Source organism: Gobius niger, assembly GCF_951799975.1.
Source record: "Gobius niger genome assembly, chromosome: 1".
NCBI lineage: Eukaryota > Metazoa > Chordata > Actinopteri > Gobiiformes > Gobiidae > Gobius > Gobius niger.
This window is the reverse complement of record NC_136852.1, coordinates 10,286,295-10,305,932: the sequence shown is the minus strand read 5'-3', so window position 1 is coordinate 10,305,932 and position 19,638 is coordinate 10,286,295. Positions and strand designations below refer to the sequence as shown.

General features: G+C 41.8%; 1 protein-coding gene across 1 annotated transcript in view; it reads left to right on the top strand.

Annotated features, from left to right (window-relative positions):
* Positions 1-19,638, top strand: part of si (sucrase-isomaltase) — a 138,626-nt gene that overhangs the window by 69,911 nt on the left and 49,077 nt on the right. Inside the window, exons 19-21 of the mRNA XM_079573199.1 lie at positions 3,191-3,345; positions 6,417-6,501; positions 14,831-14,887. Of these exons, the coding sequence (XP_079429325.1) occupies positions 3,191-3,345; positions 6,417-6,501; positions 14,831-14,887 (297 nt within the window). The remainder of the gene's footprint in view (positions 1-3,190; positions 3,346-6,416; positions 6,502-14,830; positions 14,888-19,638) is intronic.

The window sequence follows — 19,638 nt, the reverse complement described above, 5'->3', positions numbered from 1 at the left end:
TTGCAAAATAATTGGTAAATATTTCCCATAAACTGTAACAGTCTTTGACCAAAATCCAACCATCGTCCTACAGACCCTGTTTCCATCTCTACACACATGAATGAGAGTCCGTATCTCCTTCCTTTTCGAGGCGGTGTGTAAAAGCTGACTAGTTGGCCACCCCTGGTCTGTTGGCCACCCCTGGTCTACTAAGAAAATCTGAAAATGCAACTCTTTAAGGCCAACATTTCCAGAGAGTTGATAGTATCTTGTCAAATCACACATACTATGCGAATTTCATGAGAAAATCTTAGATGAGATAGATATCGTCTATATACAGAGTAAATTATTTCAGAAATTCTGGTATAATTTTGAAGATACAACAATTGAACTGAGTATCAGCCAGTTCAGTTATGGCGACCATCTTGTTTCCAATATGAAAAAACTGACATAAATTATTTTTAAACCTATATAGCAAAGATTTCCTGTGAGATGATATTATGTCAAACTACACATAAAGTGCAAATTTCATGAGAATTGTTTAATATTGCAGATATTTCATTTTATCTGACAGATAGTGCATGGCTGAAGATGCAACATTTTGGTAAACATTCTCTTCTTATTTCTTCAGTAAAAAACAAACAAAGGCGATACGCGAATATCATATTCATGAAATATGTTCCCAACATCTCATATTAACATAAGAGCATGGTTGCCAACCCCTCATATTCCGGAACCACAAAAGGATTAACCAAGCCTTTTTTCAGATTTTTTTTTACTAGACTGTAAGTGGAAAGCTATGTTGTCATAACTCTGACATACAATATGGCTGTGTATTAATTTAAAAAAAAAATAAAAAAAAATGAAACAAATGAAAAAGATCAGCACCAAAATAAGGCTAAAATTGAACTTAATAAGGTGAACCATGACTAAAACTGAACTTCAACTGAACTGAAGACGAACTGACTTCATTACTTGAGTGCTATGGGGCCAATTGTGAATCACTGTGGGTGTATGAAAACCGTTATGCACATTAAAGAGATTATTCTTAATTTAAATCATCATTGCGGCTGCCCTGACGTTAAAACAGACTCTAAACGCGACTCAGGCAGTTCTAGAGTCGGACTTTATTAGGTTAAATACTGATTGAGACATGTTTCTGCGCCTATAAAGAGCAAAACACAAAACGCTCCGCTACATTTTGAGAAGCCCTGTGCATAGAGACACAGAGACATGCTAATGATGAATTTGAAGTATGGCTAATGTGTGACCTTTGCTTTGCCCTAATCATGGCTTTCATTGCACACACACACACTCACACACATGCACATGCACTCACAGGGACACACACATGTAGCCCGGGACTTCTCATCAGCAGAACATTCTCCCAGGGCATAAATGATGAGCGCGATGAGAGGAGCACGGCCTGTTAGCAGCTAATCACCCTCTTACCCGGCACTATCATGGAAATTAAATCACACTTTTCAGTTTTGTGGCTCACTTTGTCCCCATTTTGTTTCAATCTCTCAACTTCTCTTTTCATAATTCCCCCTCGCAAAGCGTTCTAAAACAATTCTCCGCTAATGATTATTAATGCCATTAGGGCCCACTTATTTATAACAGGTTGTGCTGATGAGTTTCTGGCATTGTAAATGGCTCTCATTGTGCCGGACTGACACATGATAAAGCTTTTAATCAAACTGAACGTATTTGTTTTCCTCAGGTGTATTCTGAATTGGCATTTCCAAGCTTTCAATGCTATATAATGATGTTGATGCAATAATCCCTGTTTTCATCTCCTCAAGAGCCCAAAATACCGAGCCGTGCTCAGTTTTTTCATCCTCGTCTGAAACCAAGAGAGCTTTATATGTGCACACTATAGAGTGGGATTACTAAAGCCTAAAGAATAAAGAATAAAACTTGTGTATGAAGAATTATTTCTGAAAAGCCTGAGCAACAAATTACAGGGCTTTTTAAAACGGGTTGGAATTGGTGTTCATCAAACCAAATAATCAAATTCAGCCCTTGAGTGTAAAGAGAAGTGACCACTCCGCCGGTGTGCTTTCTGTAACACATTCTGTTCAGCAACAGCACATTAATTAAGAAAAACGACCATGCTTTCAAGTAAACAGTAGGTCTCGGGGCTGTTTACTCATCATAAAAATGCAAACGTAAGCAGCCTAGCCACTGTTAATATGAAACTCATTTCAGGAGAGAAGTAGTGAAATAGAGAAGGTCAAACGGGTCAAATAGTTTGGGAAAGTTTGGGCGGTGATCACCTTCATGTCATGATTTTAAAATCTTCACCCCCGCCTTAACAAAGCACATTTTCTGCAGTTTAATCTTTACCCAAATCTAAAAGGTTATTATTATTTATTAAGAGGAATAACCCCTGAGATGAACCATCTCGTTTTCGAGGGGGTCCTCGTTTGCAGGTACAAAAACGGACTTTACAGCGGCGGTCAAAATTAGGTAGAAAACACACAGACAAAAAACAAAACAAAAAACAGCAACTTAGTTTACAATAATAGTGCATAATTTTGTTTTTTTTTACTTTTTTGACACATTTTTTGTCACATTTTTTACTTTTTTGTCAGATTTTTCTAATTTTTTGTAACTTTTTTGTCAGATTTTTGTCACATTTCTGTCGCTTTATTATCACTTTTTCATCACATTTTGTCACTTTTCTGTCACTTTTTTTGTCACTTTTTTGTCACATTTTTGTCATTTTTTTGTCACTTTTTTGCTACTTTTTCTCACCTCTTTGTTACTTTTTTGTCACTTGCTTTTTCAAGAAGCTTTAAAATTTGGGTAAAGCCAAACTGGAGAAAATGTGGGGGAAAGGAGGTGAAGACACATACTCCTTCTGTCAGTAGAATGGGTGATGGTTTGATCCCCTGCATCATAGTATGCTGCTTTTGTTTACACTTTCTCCACCTCGTCTGTAAGAACATGTTTTAGTTCAGAATGGTAAACTAATGATTGGCTGCTAAACTGAAAAACTAATTTGTGAACATAAAAACAGAGAATACCTTTGATCAAAACCACTGCTTCTGTTCACATCGCCTCCTCTACTCCCAGCTCCCCTTCACCTTTTAATTAACTGTATCTCTGCACTGAAAGACAGTGGAGACAAATGGACATTTTCTCTGCCCCTCCCTCTCTCTCAATCACCCGGGCAGCCCCGCTAATCCATCTTCCTGTCTCGCAGCCCCAGGATCCTGCTTGGTACGGACCGGAGTCCACCCTGGTGAAGAGCTCCAAGCACTACCTGAACATCCGCTACACGCTGCTGCCGTACCTGTACACGCTCTTCTACAAGGCCCACACCACGGGGGAGACCGTGGTGAGGCCCATGTTGCATGAGTAAGTCCATTTTAGCACGGTCGGAGTTTGAGCAATCACATAGAGCCAGATCTTGTGGCGGCGCACGGGGCAGTGCAGGCTCTTGGCGAATTATTTTCCGAGTGGCGGCGCCATATGTGCCATTCGCCTCCGCCACCTGTGAGGGGGCGTCACAAGAGGAGGTGACTGCACTGATGAAAACATGGCTGACATTCACTTCCTTGTTTACATTGCGCTGTCTTGCGTTCTTTCTTAAGCCTTAGGCTCTCACAGGTCAAACTAAAAACTTTATTTACCTCATCGTGAGCTAAACGATGTTCACGTCTCGAGAGAAAAAGAGCTACAGCGTCCGCTGTGTTGCGGATCGGCCCGCGCTTGGCGTGAACGCGAAGCAAAACAAAAGCACATGTTCACCCCCCACTCCCACACAACCACTCTCCTGGACGCGGAGTCGATCTGGTTGGAGGAAAATGTGTATGTCTCAACCCACTTAAATGCGCCAAGTCTGGAGTGGCAAGATCACAAAGTGCGCTCCTACTGAGCGCAAAATGTCGTCTCCGTTTTGATGCACAAGATCGGGCCCATATACTCTAGACGCACTTTATTTTGCAGCATATTAAAACACAAAATAAATGCACCATTTTAAAGCAGTACTAAGTAACTTGTTTACCTTAATAAATCCTTTTCGTAGTCCCTTCTCTGAGGTATAATACAAGTGTTGATTGGGTCATTCATCTCCCCCGGTGTCTCTGGCCAGAAAATCACCCTTGTAACTTCCCTGCATCCGAGTCGGAGGCGCAATACACACTGATAGAATCACGAAGAAGAAGCTAACAGGCTAACGGGCAAAGTTAACTGTAGGCCAGTGCCACTTTAGCAGTGTTTACAACCATGTTGGAGCGAAAAAATATATCTCCATTGTGTTGTGTACAATGTCCCTACATGCTGCGACACCTGCAGTGGCACTTATGGCCTCTAGGGGCATGAGTTACTTAGTTCTGCTTAAACATGGTAAACTCTTGACCCCCACCTGAACCGAGTGCAGTGTTCACCAGTTCGGCCGACCTTGCCAAATCTAAAAGTATCAACACTGGTGTGACATCTCATTTGAAAGCTAAGACCATCAAAACGGATCTTTGTCCTTGCATTGTTGCCGTGTTGTCGTTTTTTGTCATCTTTTTCGCTCTTTTGTGGCTCCTTTTTTAAGTGTGTGTTTTTTTGCGCTTTCATCCTCTTTTTCATCTTGTTTTGTGTTGACACTTTTTTATCAAGAAGCTTTACATTTGGGTAATGACAAACTGGAGGAAATGTGCTTGGTTCTTGCTTTTTCTCATCCCGTTTTAAATATGACTGCGGGTTAGATTTTATTATGTGTTTATGTTATGTTATGTAAGTCAAGTCTAACTATTACTGCCACAAATACAACTTTCATTGAGCCCACACGTACGTTAGTTTTATGTACATACTGTATTAATTAATTCATTATGTTTTTGTTTTGTGCCAATAACTAAAGCATCCAAACTTATCAAAGAACTGCTTTGCTGTGCCGCCCTGAAACACCAACTAAAGAGCAGCCGTTTTGGGGGGAAACGCAGCGTTCTTGCCTGTCCATTAAGTCCTACTTCTGTGAAATCCATTTAAACGAGATAACATATGCAGCAAGTTATTAAAGCACAAAAATAATGTGCTGAATATGGATGAGAGGAAGATTGATATCTCTCTGTTGGATGGGTGTAAAAATAGAACACCATAGACGGTTTACTAATATATTTGTCATTTCCTAATTATACAATCCGGCTGTACAAAATGCAACAAAAAAGGCCACAAAAAAGTGACAAAAAGGTGACAAACACATGATTAAAAGACAACAAAAAACGACACAATAGCGAAAACAAATTACAAAAATGTGGCCAAACACGACAAGAAAACAACAAAAACATGACAAAAAGTGACAAAAAACACACAAAAAAGTGACAAAAAAGCAACAAAGGAACAATGAAAAAATATAGGAAAAAGTGACAAAAACTCAAAACTGCCAAAAAGATGACAAACACGTGATGAAAAAACAACTAAAAAGCAACAAAAGAGCAACAAAAAACTTGTGAAAACACAACAAAAAGGTGACAAAAACGTGACAAAAAAACAGTGACAGAAAGATGACAAACACGTGATGAAAACACAACTAAAGAGCAACAAAATCACGACAAAAAAACAATGAAAACACAACAAAAAGTGAAAAAAACTAAAAAAGGAATAAAGAAGCAATAAAAGACGCGGCAACAACAACACAAAAAGGGAAAAAAAGAAAAGACGAAAAAACAACAAAACCTCAACAATAAAAAACAGCGAGCACACGACAAAAAGGCAATGAAAACAGCTAGAATCAGTTTTGTAGGCCTTAGCTTTCAAATGAAGCACTACACTGTTGCTCTCCAGTCGGGAAGCTTTCAGATTTGGTTAAAGCCAAAGTCGGAGGTAAAAGGTTAACTAACTGACTATCATTTTTCACAGCATTCGGAGCCTAAACCCATTCTAACAAGTGCAAACCCCTTTCCGTGGTTTGTGTTTCCTTCAAACTGGGGTAAAACATGAAACAAACTAATAGTCTTTTCATATCCAACTTGGTTCACAATTAGAATATGTATGAGTGTGCTCTTGTTTTCAATTGAGAAACAAATATGCTTTGTCCAAAAAGGGAACAGAACAAAAGCGTTGTTTAAATTCTATGTTTGCGAAACGGGGACGCCGAGAAAAAAAAAAACAAGCTATTTGTTCTGCATCAATAATGAGACTTCTAGGTTTATCATTTGAAGCCCGACAATGTTTCCGCATTTGGTGGTGAAATTATACCAATTTCCAAGGACATCCCTGACTTTGATAGAATTAACTAAGCGGCTCGGCTGCAAAGGCTGTGTAAAATATAGTCCTCTCTGCCGCTTCCCTTCATCCCTCTACCTTCTCACTCCTCACCTCACGTCTTCATTACTTATATTTCTTAGAATCAACAAACATCAGATTTAGGCTCTGATCAAATATTCAGTCCGCTCTGTAACTTAAAGTCATCAATCTCTTCATTCTCTTTTCTCCTGTAGGTTCTACTCGGACAGTGCCACGTGGAAGGTGGACCGTCAGTTCCTGTGGGGCAAATCTCTACTCATCACCCCTGTCCTGGACCCGGTGAGACACTCGAAATATGTGTCATGGCAACTGTGTACGTTTTGTACTTCGGCATTTTGCCAACTCTACAGCATGGGGATTTGCACAATATCTGAACCCCCAACAGGTTTTTGGCATCAGTTAGCCCTTTATCAGGAACTAGAGAGCGGCACCGTGGCTGAACTGTTAGTGCTCTTGCCTCACAACAAGAGGGTCCCGGGTTCAATTCCTGCACCGTACAAGCCTTTCTATGTAGAGTTTGCATGCTTCTCTCCCTGTGTCTGGATGGGTTTCCCCCATAGATCTACATAATTCACCTTATTCCGCCCCGCCCACTTTTTCCACTTTTTGCGTTGTCTCAGCACTTCCGTTGTACAGACACCTCCGGTCGAGCGTGAAGCCCGTTCATTTAAACGGAGAACGAGGGATAATGTTCTCCGCTCAAATCTGATGTTTAAATGGTAAATGGTAAATGGTCTCAACTTATATAGCGCTTTTCCACCTACATTAGGCACTCAAAGCGCTTTACAGCAAGGATCACTCACCCATTCATACTCTCATTCATACACCAGTGTACGCAGACACTGGGGGCAATGTGGGTGAAGTGTCTTGCCCAAGGACACAACGACAGTGTGCACTTTCAGGAGGTGGGATTCGAACCCCCGACCTTTCGATCATGAGACGACCCTCTCTACCGTCTGCGCCACCGTCGCCCCAGTGGATTGATTTGTGTAAAATGGCCAATGTTCATTTGCACCAACATGTCAACTCCGCACCGTTTCTCAGCGTGGTCGAAAAACGGCTTTGTTTTCGTGTAGTGACTGATTTTATGTGGACTTCTCCAGTCCCATGTTAACAGATAGGAGAAAAGGGGCGGGCACAAGTCATGGCGGCGCTCACGCGAGCCTCCGGAATAAGGTTAGATATATAGAGATCAGCAGGTCCCATTCAACCCCATAGTAATGATCCCGAGTGGTCTGTGAAATTAACATGGCTGCTCAATCTCCTCCTATGTTCCTTAAAAGGGCAAAAAGGCGGGAATACCCGACCATGCAGGGCTACAAGCCTCCACAGAGCTCCAGAGCCTGTCAATCATAGATTTAGGCTTCCACTTTTTATTTCTATACCCCTGTGTTGTCACATGGGTCATAGTGATTTTTATATTAAATAATACTCTTTGGAGCCAGCCTTTTTCAGCAGTTTAAACGAGGTCCCAAACTACATTAGAATCCTGTTTCCAAAGTATCTTTTGGAGTCGCCCCTGGCCACTAGGGGGTGGTATTACAGCATTGTCAGCCCCCCGCCGCTAGGACCAAAGAAAAGTTAGTTTCCCCCATCAACAGAAAAAATGCACAATAGGTGAATCCTCCGGTCAGGTGATTCTGACCATCAGCCTGGCTCCACATCTGAACGTGGGTTCCTGGGTCCACTGCTCCTGAAGGGTTGCCCCAGGAGGGAGACAATAAAGTATACCTTACCTTACCTAACCTAATGGACCAATTACAGTCTTTTTGTATCAGGTTCAACATAACTGAAACTTCCTGTCAGATATTTCCAATAAAAATGGCAGATAATGTAAATGCAGATACTTCTTTTCCCAACTGTGACATCACCTCCAAGAATCTGAAACTTCGCGACTTCACAGCTCCTTTCGACACCTCTTTCCAGCATGCCTATTTTGTAACATTACGCAATACTGCTCCATGTGAAAAAGCACACATAAAGAGCCGCAAATGTCTAGCGGTTCACTTACAGCTCCATAGCACACGGTGTAGGCGTGACCTCCGTTGGGAAAACATGACATGGGATCCTCTTTGTTGCTCTCCTCTCATCTCTGCTCCACTCCCCCTCTCTTGTGCTCACTCTAATGAGAGCTCTGACCTCATTACCAGCAGATTAGAAGTGGAGATAGCAGTGTGTGCGTGCCTGTTTGCCGGTGTTTGCGCGCCGTGTACGTGCCGCATTCACATAGATTGCGGTCATGTTAAAGTGGCCTTATTAATAAGCAATTTAGCGCGGCCCCTTGCGAATTACTGGGAATGGAGGGAAGCGAATTGGATTCACAGAGGGGCAGGGCAATGAAGTAACTTTGTTGCAAGTGTGATTGTGGTAAACTTTCAAGTAATGGAGGAGTAATGGAGGCAGAGGGCTGATGCGCAATTGTGGGAGTTGAGGAACTCCATGGAAAAAGACGGCGACTCTATAGGCTGATGTTTATTGAAGAGAATGTTGCAAAGCCTAAATACGGACTTTTAATGCCCCGGGAAAACCCTTTACTAAATAGTTTATTGCAGTTGAAACAGGAGTTTGTGGAGTAAGTGATTGGTGCTGTTTTGAGTGTTTTGAAAAAGTGATGCTGTCTGAACCGGTGTGTCAGGTATGTAAGAAAAAGTTTGCTTTACTGCACCAAAGCTGGCATTGAATTTGCACAGTTCATTTTCTATTAAAGTAATTCTTTAGCCTGACCCGAATGAAATTCAAATCAGTTAACCTTATGAACTGTGGGTCATTTCTCAAGGTAGCTACGTAGAGTTCTGCATTGGAAAAAAAATTCTGATTCTTTTGAGGACTACTTTAGCGTGAGAGGTCTTTTCATGTTAGTTATTTGAACTAAAATGTGTTTTGAGTTCACAAGGACATCCCACCCCAACCCCCTAGCCTTGTGAGACCAGAATGATCCCCATCTATATATTTTTTATACAGAGGGGGCTCAGTCTGAACACCCCGTCAGAAAGGAGCGAGGGAGAGGCCAAATGCTAACAACATCTTTGGTTGTTTTGCAGGACTGAGGGCACACAGTTCTTCCATGCTGTGATATGTTCTTACCTGAGTTTAGACAAGTTGATGCGCACCAGTCTGGTCTTTGTGCGTGCCCGTGGAAGGGCGTGGTAGCTTCCAACTTCACCGCTGTTTGGAGCCATAGGAATATACTGGGAAAGGCCAAATGCTAGCAACATCTTTGGTTGTTTTGCGTGACTGAGCGCACGCACAAAGACTCGACAGGTACGCATCAACTCGTCTAAGCTCAGGTAAGAACATATCTCAGTGTGTAAAAACAGTGGCCTGTTCCTTTAAGGTTCTTTCTTTGTTTGTATTTGTCATTAGCTTAGACAGTGATTTTGAAATCGGTCCTGATGTCCTCGTGCAGTCACTCCAGCCGGGCTTGTGTATTAAAGCCAGCGTACACTATCGGTTACACAGGCATCAGACTGTGACGGCCCACATAAAGCCCAGGTCTTATCTGTTTGAGTAGGGTCATGCACTGATCTTTAACAAGCCCCCCTCCCTCCCTCTCTCCCTCCTCACTCCCCCCTTCCCTGGTTTGCGCCTCTCTCTCACACTCTTTGATGGTCCTGGAGCGCTGTCATTCACATCAGTCCGACTCTAACCTTCATCTCTCTGATAAACTGGATCTCCTGCCCCTCCAGTCCTCACCCTCTCTCCCCTCCGCCTGCCCATTACACCCTTTTCCTTTCATCAGACGTTCCCTCCCTTATCTAATCTGCATTCTCTTAATCAGCGCCTGTCAACTCGCCCCCTGTGATCCCCTTTTATTTCATCCACTCTCGCCTCTCGCCCCTGCATCGCGCGCCTCTTCCCCCTGTCGCCTCGAGGTACCATCTGATCACTCTGCCCGGCGTAAATCCTCAGTCCACCGGATCAAATCGTATATATACGGCACGCTGCAAACGGGGGCCTGCCCGCGCCAAAAATGAGGATGTAGGCCTGGTGGCTTGTCCTCCTCAATCACGGTTAGCAGCCATGCTAACAGTCCCAACGCATTAGATAGTACGCTGAGTGATAGGCGCCGCGAGCAAATCAGACACCAGAAAAGGAGACGATTTCCCCGTGCTGTCATCTCAGCAGCTGGACAGCAGCTTTGATAAGCCATCAGGGAGCGGGCCTTCAGAAAAAGACGTGGTGGCACTCAATTTTAGCCACTTCATAATATATAATTTACATCTCCATCATTAGCGCTACAGGAATGAAACATGCATAGCTAACCAACGCTCTAACAAACCTTACCTACATTTAGTTTTCAGATATTTGCTACATGTGTTTGTTTTGGTGGGTTTATTTATCGGCAAGTTATTGGCAAGTTTTTTTTTCCAATCGTTGTTGAGAAGATAAAAAAAAGTAATAAAAATGGCAAAAATGAGGAAAGAAATTGGGGCAAAAATAAGAAATAATTGAAAATAAATAGGAAAAAGGGACATAAAAAAATAAATAAAATGTATTTACCTCCTTTAATTCTGTCCTTGGACCAACAACATGACATTGTTTTCAGCTCCTGCTTTTGATACTTTTCTTTTTCGACACTAGAACCGAAAATTATTTTTCCAATACCAAACTGGTATCGTCAGCCCTAGGCACTAGAGTATGGAAACCCAACCAAAAGGCTCGGTCTGCCTCGGACAAAAACTTCTGTTCTGGCTCGGGACACATCACATCAGCACAATAAGACAAAGGGACCGACAAGCCGTGGATACTGACAGCGAAAATCACAGCCGCCCAGCGGGGAAGAACGAGAAGAAAAACAATTTATAATGGGGCAGAAGCCCGTAACAGGAGGCCACTTGTTGCACCGTGTCCATGCATGTCTCTGCTTATCTGGGTTGACGCTGCAAATGCCTATTTTACTTGATTGGTAAAATCGGATTTTCCACACAAACAATATCCTACTGTCATAGGCTCATGAAAATGTTATTCTGATTGTGTCGGGTTTGGTGGGACTCGGACACAAATATCTTAATGCCTATTGGGCTCGATTCGGATTCAATCACTGGTCTGTCGGACGAGGGCTGGTCTCTGAAAGAAAAACTCGGCCCGATCCACCCTCTACGAGGCACATCTAAAACAATTAAAAACACGTTTTGCTAAAAAGCCAAATCCTAATTGAAAGCAATGTAAAAAAGATGGACAGAAAAGTCATTGAATGATACCTTCTAGAACCAGAACACAGAACAATAGAATACAAATACAATACAGTTCCATAAATAAAAGCTTTATTATTATGCTTATTGTGATGAGTTTCACTGCATTTGTTTTTCTAAGAGAACATTGACTAAACACTTTTATTTGAGCTGAAACAACCAAGTAAGTTGTTCCTGGACCAACAGGCATCAGAACTGTATCTCTAAATATATACTGTAGCATTTTTTTCGATACCTTGTTTCGATACTTTTCAATACCAGTAGTCCTTAAACTTTTTTTTTCAATCTATTCCGGTATTGTTTAACGGTACCCAACCCTGTCGTGAGGTGTTATAAAGCGCTTCTAAACTCAGAGGAAACATAATGTGTCCAATTATTACTTAAGTTGTTGTGAAACTCTTCGGGGCACAACTGCTTTGGCCCAAACAGCTTTACTTTAAACAACAGTCTGTCCACTCCGCTGAAGCTGTGGGGACATCGACTGTAACACACTTTTCTATTTACCCATTGCATTACCCAGTTCCTATTCCCTTACCTTTTTAGCTTTCCTCGGCTTCTCTCTCTCTCTCTCTCTCTCTCTCTGCCCTGTTTCTCTGGCTTCCTAATGACTTTCCCTCATAGGGCTATAAAATAGGACACGCCACTGAAGAGACGAGGAGGAGAGGAGCGGGTTATTGGTGCCATCGGCGCCGCTGACAGATGGCCCGGAGTCGACTCCTGTGTTTGTTTGAGAAAGCGCCGGAGTTTTCCTGCTTCATTCTCTTCTCCTTTTTTCTGCCTGCGTCTGCTTTCGCCGTCCGCCGCTGTCAAACAGAGCAAAGAAGTGACAACGCTATCAAAGGCGCGCCCCTCCGCTATTGATTACTCCTGTCTGTCCGGCACCTTAAGCCTTCAGAGCCCCGTCACCTATCAGTCTGCGCTTGATGCGGTCTGTTCCATCATCTCTTGCATCATACAGGCGCAGTATAAAATGTCACCGGGCTTTTGTGGGAGACTTTCTATCAGATAAAAGGCAGTCTTTTTTTTTTTTTTTTTTAATAACTCTCTGAATAGCGCTCTCTTACCTTGTTTCAGTACTGGGGAAAGTGTCTGTAGTTATAGTCAAATCACAAACCCATGAAAAATAATGTGGAGTGGAAGATGTTCACTGTCAAAATGATCATCCGAGCTGTAATAGTTACTAACAAGGTAGAAAAAATTGTCACTTTTAGGGTGATATTTGGACCACGTTTGATATAAATGGTTCATAATGGTTCCAGGAGCTAATAACATTGATTTATAATAAAAGGAATATAATGAAATCATGTGCTGTCCTTTGGCTCGGTGGTAGAGCTGGTGTGCGGACGAATGACCCATTGCAACATGAGGAGGGATGTCCAGAGCTCCATGCTGGCCAGTATTGATCAGATAGCGTTAAAATCTGTTGACAGTAGTTACTCCAAATGTACCTTTTAGGCAGTCTATTACGGGGATGACTTTCTATAAACATGTGAGTTAGTCCTGGGCGATAAATCGAATTAATTCAATTAATTCATGCTTGTAAAAACAGACGATTTGGAAAATGGCTAAATCGGAGAACCAGCGGAGAAGCAGAGACTTTCTAACGATCTCTGCTGCTTAACAAAGGCCGCATGTTGTGTTTTAAGAGGACGTGGTGGAGTTTTCTTCCGCTAAAACAGAGTTTCCCGCTTTCCCCCAGTCTGCTCCTGTGCCTTTCTCTCACTCTGCTCTGAGCAGACCATTTAACTCCGCCCCTTTCCCTTGAGTCTCCATGGAGACGGTTGTCAAACACAGCAGAGGCATGAAGACGATGAAACTAAAACGCCTTTAAGAGGTTTTACATTTGGGAGCAGACAAGGAATATCTAAAACAGAAATACATGTTTTTAAATAAAGGGTTATGTTGTCTTAATGGGCCTAATTGTAGCTACATTATGAGATATGAATGAGCAGGACTCTGAGCAGTTTTCTTCATATGAAAGATCAGGAGACTTTTTAAAGTTTAATTGTCCAAACTGAGTAAAATTATCGAGATTTAATTTTTTGGTCATATCGCCCAGCCCTAATGTAAGTTTAGCTTTACATTTTAAATTGAAAGGGAATATATATTATACACGTCCTTAGGTGGATCAGTCATTAAATTCGATCCCGTCTGACACCATCAAAACGCCTGATCAGCTATTCCGATACCAAACAGAATATCAGATCGGCACATCTCTATTTAAGTGCAGTCTATTATGCTTCTTCCTGCTCTTCTCGACTCATTTTATGCAATTTCCTGTCAAGGAAAATAAACCTAAACATCTTGATTTATTTTGTTTTTCTGGTAAACCCAAAGTGTTCATTTTGTCTAAATGTTGTCATTGTTTTAGTCAAAGTAATATTTTTGCTGACTAATATTAATACACTAAAACAAAATTCAAAGTAGGTATCAAACTAGGACCAAAATCTATTGAAATAAATGCCAAAGAAACAAGTTTAGTTCTTAAGTTTACAAAGCTGTGCAGTTTGATTACATACGTGGAATAAATTAATATGAATATAAAGATTTTACACTTCGACCAAATTTACATGGACTCAAACCAGACTAAAACCAAAAGTATTATGACTATAACTTAAAGTGCATATGACAGGTCTTAATGCTTGAAAATATGACTTATTTAGAAGAATAACATCTTTTGTAAGTTCATTAGCTGCACAATTATAATTTTATTCCAGTGTTTTAAGCTGCTGACATAAGTGACATAGCAGTTTGACTCACTCATTTCCCATTGACTTAACATGGTCGGCACGGCAACAGTTTAAAATCATTTACCTTCTTCTATGCCACTTCCTGTCGGTGTCCAATAAGGAAGTGAAACTATAAACATCACAAAAATGGCCAAACTAAAGAAAGCCGGGGACAATATTTGGCAAAAAATGTAATATAATCGTGTTAACTATGTTTTAGCAAAAACTGTGTCTTATTTGTCATATGCACTTTAACAGTTTTGACTTCATACCTCGCGTACTACCATAGTGAGTACGGAGTGAAAAACTTGAACGACACAAATAAGATCTGCCTTTCCCATTTTCTACAGGATTGTTCGGTTTCGAAATGTTAAGCATATTTATTTTTCCTGAATGAATGTTTAATTAATGAGTTCATTCCCTCCTCTCCTCTCTAAATCCTTGTATCCCGATGTATTTGCATTGTGTTTAGCCTTGTTCGGCGTCCTTGTCGGGTCGGCGCTTCATAAAGAATCATGTTCCTGCCTCGAAAACACAAATCAAACACAGACATGCCTTTTTACACAACGCGGCGTTTGATGTCGGAGCCACAAATAAAAGGCACATAATCACATATTAAACCTTCAAAACACTGCGATGAGCGTGGAGACGAGTGTAAAATAACGTCTTTGTTCTTGTTTTCTACAGGGCACGGACACAGTTCGGGCATACGTCCCAGATGCCGTGTGGTACGATTACGAGACGGTAAGAAATGCCCAAAAACCTGCTTACTTGCACATCCATATATTATCTATGGGCCACAGGAGACATCATTAAGCTTATTGTGATCAGAGTTTCACATCTTTTTACTGTTGTATCTGGGAACGTGTAGACAGCTTAAGGTGCAACATTACTGCCTTTGTTTTTCGAAGAGAAAATCGACTTAACGCATTCCTTTGGCAAGTGAGTGGAAAAACATACATATTGTTACTAAATACAGCATTGAAGGAAGGTAATTAAACATCCCAATGTTCTTTTCAGCTATCTGGATAGATGCACTTATGGTAATATATAGTAAACTATTGCTGTACAAAATCCACTGAAAAGGCCTGTATTGCATCCATGTAATGTATATCCATTATGTCTTTCCATACATCTGGACAGACACCCATTCACTTCGGATATACATTAACGAAATGTGAGCTCCATTTTGTGCCAATGGTTGCTCCGACTCACTCACACAAATACACTGTTACGCAGTTAGACTTGCGAGTCAGACGCTCCTAGTCTTGTATCAAGAGCACTGTGCATTAGTGCACTGGTGTCAAGGATAAGCCCATTGCATCATACAAAAGCCCTATTGATGATATTGTATCTGTGCACATAATGTTCAGAATGTTCCATAGGCCATTACAGGTAAGTGCAGTTCAATAGGTAGGAATAAGTGTTGCAGGATGCAGGATAAAAATGTAAAGTCCAGTAGTGCAAACTGATTTGAGTGTATTATGCAGGGTCAGTGAATCATAATGCAACCAATATTCGAAAGGTAAAGTGCATCTCTGTGTGGCTCCAAACCAGCACGTTTTTTTGGAGATAAGAGAAACCGGATGGAAACCTACACAGATACCAGGAGCACATTCAAACTCCACCCAGAAAGGCCCTGCCTGGTCTGGGATTTGAGGCCAGGACCTTCTTGTCGTCAAGCAGAAGCACTAACCACTCAGCTAGCCTCAGTTATTTGACCAGAGCTTCACTTCAGCAAACTTTCACGTGGATAATGTACAGTGCTACATGGATTTAACTAACTGTCATGATCTGGGCTTGCTGCAGTTGGTCAGGTCTCGGTTCAGCAACGCCCAAAGAATGAGATCAGCATCCTGAATGACCAGGTTATTCCATCACCGGATTTCATCTTCCCTGATGGCATATTCCAAGATGACAACGCCATAATTCACCGGGCTCTCATTGTGAAAGAGTGGTTCAGGAAGCACGAGACATTATATTTCACGCATGGATTTGCCGTCACAGAGTCCAGATCTTAACCCCATTGAGAACCTTTGGGATGTGCTGGAGAAGGGTTTGTGCAGTGGTCACACTCTCCCATCATCAATACAAGATCTTGGTGAAAAAATGAATGTGACATGGGATCTTTTGACATTGCAGTAGCTTATTGAAACAATGCCACAGTGAAAGTGTGCTGTAATCAAAGCTAAAGGCGGGTCCAATGGAATATTAGAGTGTTTTTTGTTCAGGCAGTGCATGAATTTGACCATGGGCCTGATTTACTAAGCCAGGTGCTAAATTGCAAGCACTACTTTAATATTAGCACTTCCTATTATATCATGCTGCACCAAATTCATCAATAGAAACTGCAAATTATTAGTGGTGCACAAGTCCAATATGTTAATGCATTTGCACTGTGGCCTTTAAGTGTAAGAAATCTCAACTGCCCCCAGTTTATTGCACTATTTTATCACCTCCACACAAAGGCTTAATCAATCGGGCCCTTTGTTGGCGCAGAAATGTTCAACTACAGTAGTTCAGTTCCAGCACAAAAGTAACACTTGTGATCTTGAGTATCGCCAGTAAAATCATGTCCAACCCCAGTGTGAAAACTTCTGGACATTCACTCTGAACTATTATAATTAGAGCGTACAATACAGATGAACCTAATTGATTGTTAAACTTGACGTGATATTACTCCCAACTACAATTACGAAAGACCGTATCAGCACATTTTTCATCAGGGGCATTAACGCACACACAGGGCGAACACGTAACACATAAAAGCCTTTGCCTGGAGTTTTTTTGTTTGAGCTTGAGCCACGGCGGAGATAAGCCCGAGTGAACGGAGCGACGGGGGAAGAGACGAGAGAGAGAGAGAGAAAGAAACAGCGACTATCTCACTGACAGAGAGATAAAGCAAGTGGCGACTTCCTCCAGGGACCTTATTTGGGCGTCACAGTGGCAATGTAAAGCGCCCGCTGATCAGATGAGCGATTAGATTGGCCGTCTCGCCGCCGGGCCCCTTGTCCCGGACGGTCCCCTGTGATTATGTGGGAGAAGCAAGAAACGGAGGGAGCGAAAGACGACGGGAGCTATTGATGGGGTAAAAGAAAAAAACACGACAACACGAGAAAGAATGACAACAGAGGAGATGGGATGAGGAAGTGACATTTATTGGAAGAAAATGACGAATAAGAGTTTGATGGTGGTACAAGAGCATGCTGTCCGCTGACCATGGGGGTTGTGGATTGATTTTCACTCAACCCTGTGTGCAGCCATTGTGTCCAGAGGCAAGACACCATGACCACATTGTTCAATCAGCTTACCAACAAAGCTTGCTCATGTTGACTTACGAGTTTAAAAAATGAGAAAATAGTGTAAAAGTCAGTGGTCAAGATTGCTTTGGATATAGAAATTTTTTTGAAATAATGCTAAATGGAGAGCTACAGGCATGAAATCTTTGCCGAATCTGGTTGTATGTAGTATTTCAAATCCCTGCACATTCTCTGAAGGATTTGGGTATATTAAATGCCCTACCTCATTTTTTTTTAAATGCATTTTTTAATTACAAAATATGAAAGTGTTGTGGTTGAAACTCATTCTTAACTCTCCTAACATATTTGTAGCATGAGCATCGCAACTGTTCACAGGGATGAGTTTATAGGCGCATTCCACAACTTACAGGCTCACTTTTCAGGGTCGCTTTAAAAAAAAAACCTGGAAAACTGGCCTGTGAGTTCGTGAAATTGACACAAATGCTTTATAATTAGATACACAGTGTTTTTGTTTTTGTTTGTTTGTTTGTTTTTTGTCCCCATTAATGCCTGAGTTTACAACATACAAAAGGGGGACAAAACTATTTTCGCTCCACTACTAGAAACAGTGCCTTTAAGGTATTTCTTGAGACAGATTTATGGCAAAGAGCTTGATGATTTGCCTACTATGCATGTTGTGGGTTGAATGGGGGAAAACGGAGCACCTGGAGGGCATGCAAACTCCACAAAGAAAGGCCCACATGTTCGGGATTTGAGTGCCAACCATAGACATAATAAATAATAGACTCCATCTCCTCACTCCTCCCTGTTTACCATAATGACCACGTTCGACAGGGAAACTGTGGCGGATTCACAGAAGTATGTTCCTAAAAAGGGCAAAAGGGCGGGATCTTCACTGTAGACTCGGTGCTCACGGGTGCGTAGTTCGGTCGTAGCCGTGCCGTTAGCGCTAATGCTAACGGCCTGTCAATCAAAGTCCGGCCCTCATTAGTATACGAGATTTCTACAATGTACCTTACGAAAACCAGCCCGGTTTCTTTAATTGTAACTAACCCGGTGTTATCACAGGAGCAATATCTAGCTGTAGAAAGTTCCAAAAAAATGAGAAACCAGGCTTTACAGTTGCTTAAAACGTGTGTAAAGTGCAATGCTATCTAATGGAAAGCTTGTTTTCTATCACAACGAGCTCCAGGGGTAGAAAATAAGGACAATTGGGGAAGATGGGACGAGGGTGTGACAGAAATAAACTTTAGCGGAAGAAGGAAGAAAAAAAAACGAGGCAATAAACACACAATACATTGCAGACCAGGTGGAATGAGACGATGGGCAAACAGAATGTGTTTTACAGCACGGGAAGTCGGAGAGATTGGCCAGAGGGGATGAATGAGAAGCTCCTTAAGGCACACAATGAGCGGCTGATAAGATCTCAAATTGCTTATGGACGCTCCAGTAACTTCCAGCCCACACACATGGCCGCGGTCTACTACTGTACCGTGTAGAAGTGCGCGCACACCGCCTCGCAGAGAATAAAGGCAGAAGAATTAGAGCGCCACGGGGGAGAATAGAAAGGGGAGCAGGCAGCAGAAGGAGAACGAGGTGAGGTGAAGAAAAGGGAGCTCAAAATTGTTTTAGGCTGGTCTGAGGATTGGGTCCCCGCGAGATCAGAAATTAACTGCGCTCTATCTGGGCCCCTCGGAGAAATGAAGGAGATAGTGGGTGAGAAAGGCGCAAGGAACGAGATGAGCTGTGCAACCGCTAGACCACTGTAAGAATTGGGAAGAGAAGTGAATGTAGATCTAGAAATGATTAGTTTGTTCAGACAATTAGATTCGTAGTCAAAAGAGCGGGGAAAGTGAGGGGAAATGAGAAGATTTGTGGGGTGAATATTGCCAATTTGTAGAAGGAAACACAGTACATTGTAACTTTGCACCAACTTGTCAAACATAACAACTAATTAATGCTAACCATTCAGAGCATTAGCAGTTTCCATATTCATTTTCAACGGTGCACAAGCTTAGTATTGGTTAGTATAGTAGTATTAGTTAGTTAGTATAGATCATTGTTTTATTTCAAACCGTGGCGAACTTACTGAAGATTCAAACTAACTATTCTCTAGAAAATATGTATTTTGGACTGCGAATGACTAATTCTTCTGATCCCAGCGAACGCTCCAGTCCTGCCTCCTCATGTTTACTAATCACAGGGGCCACTTCATGCAGGCGCCTTTGCACCGTG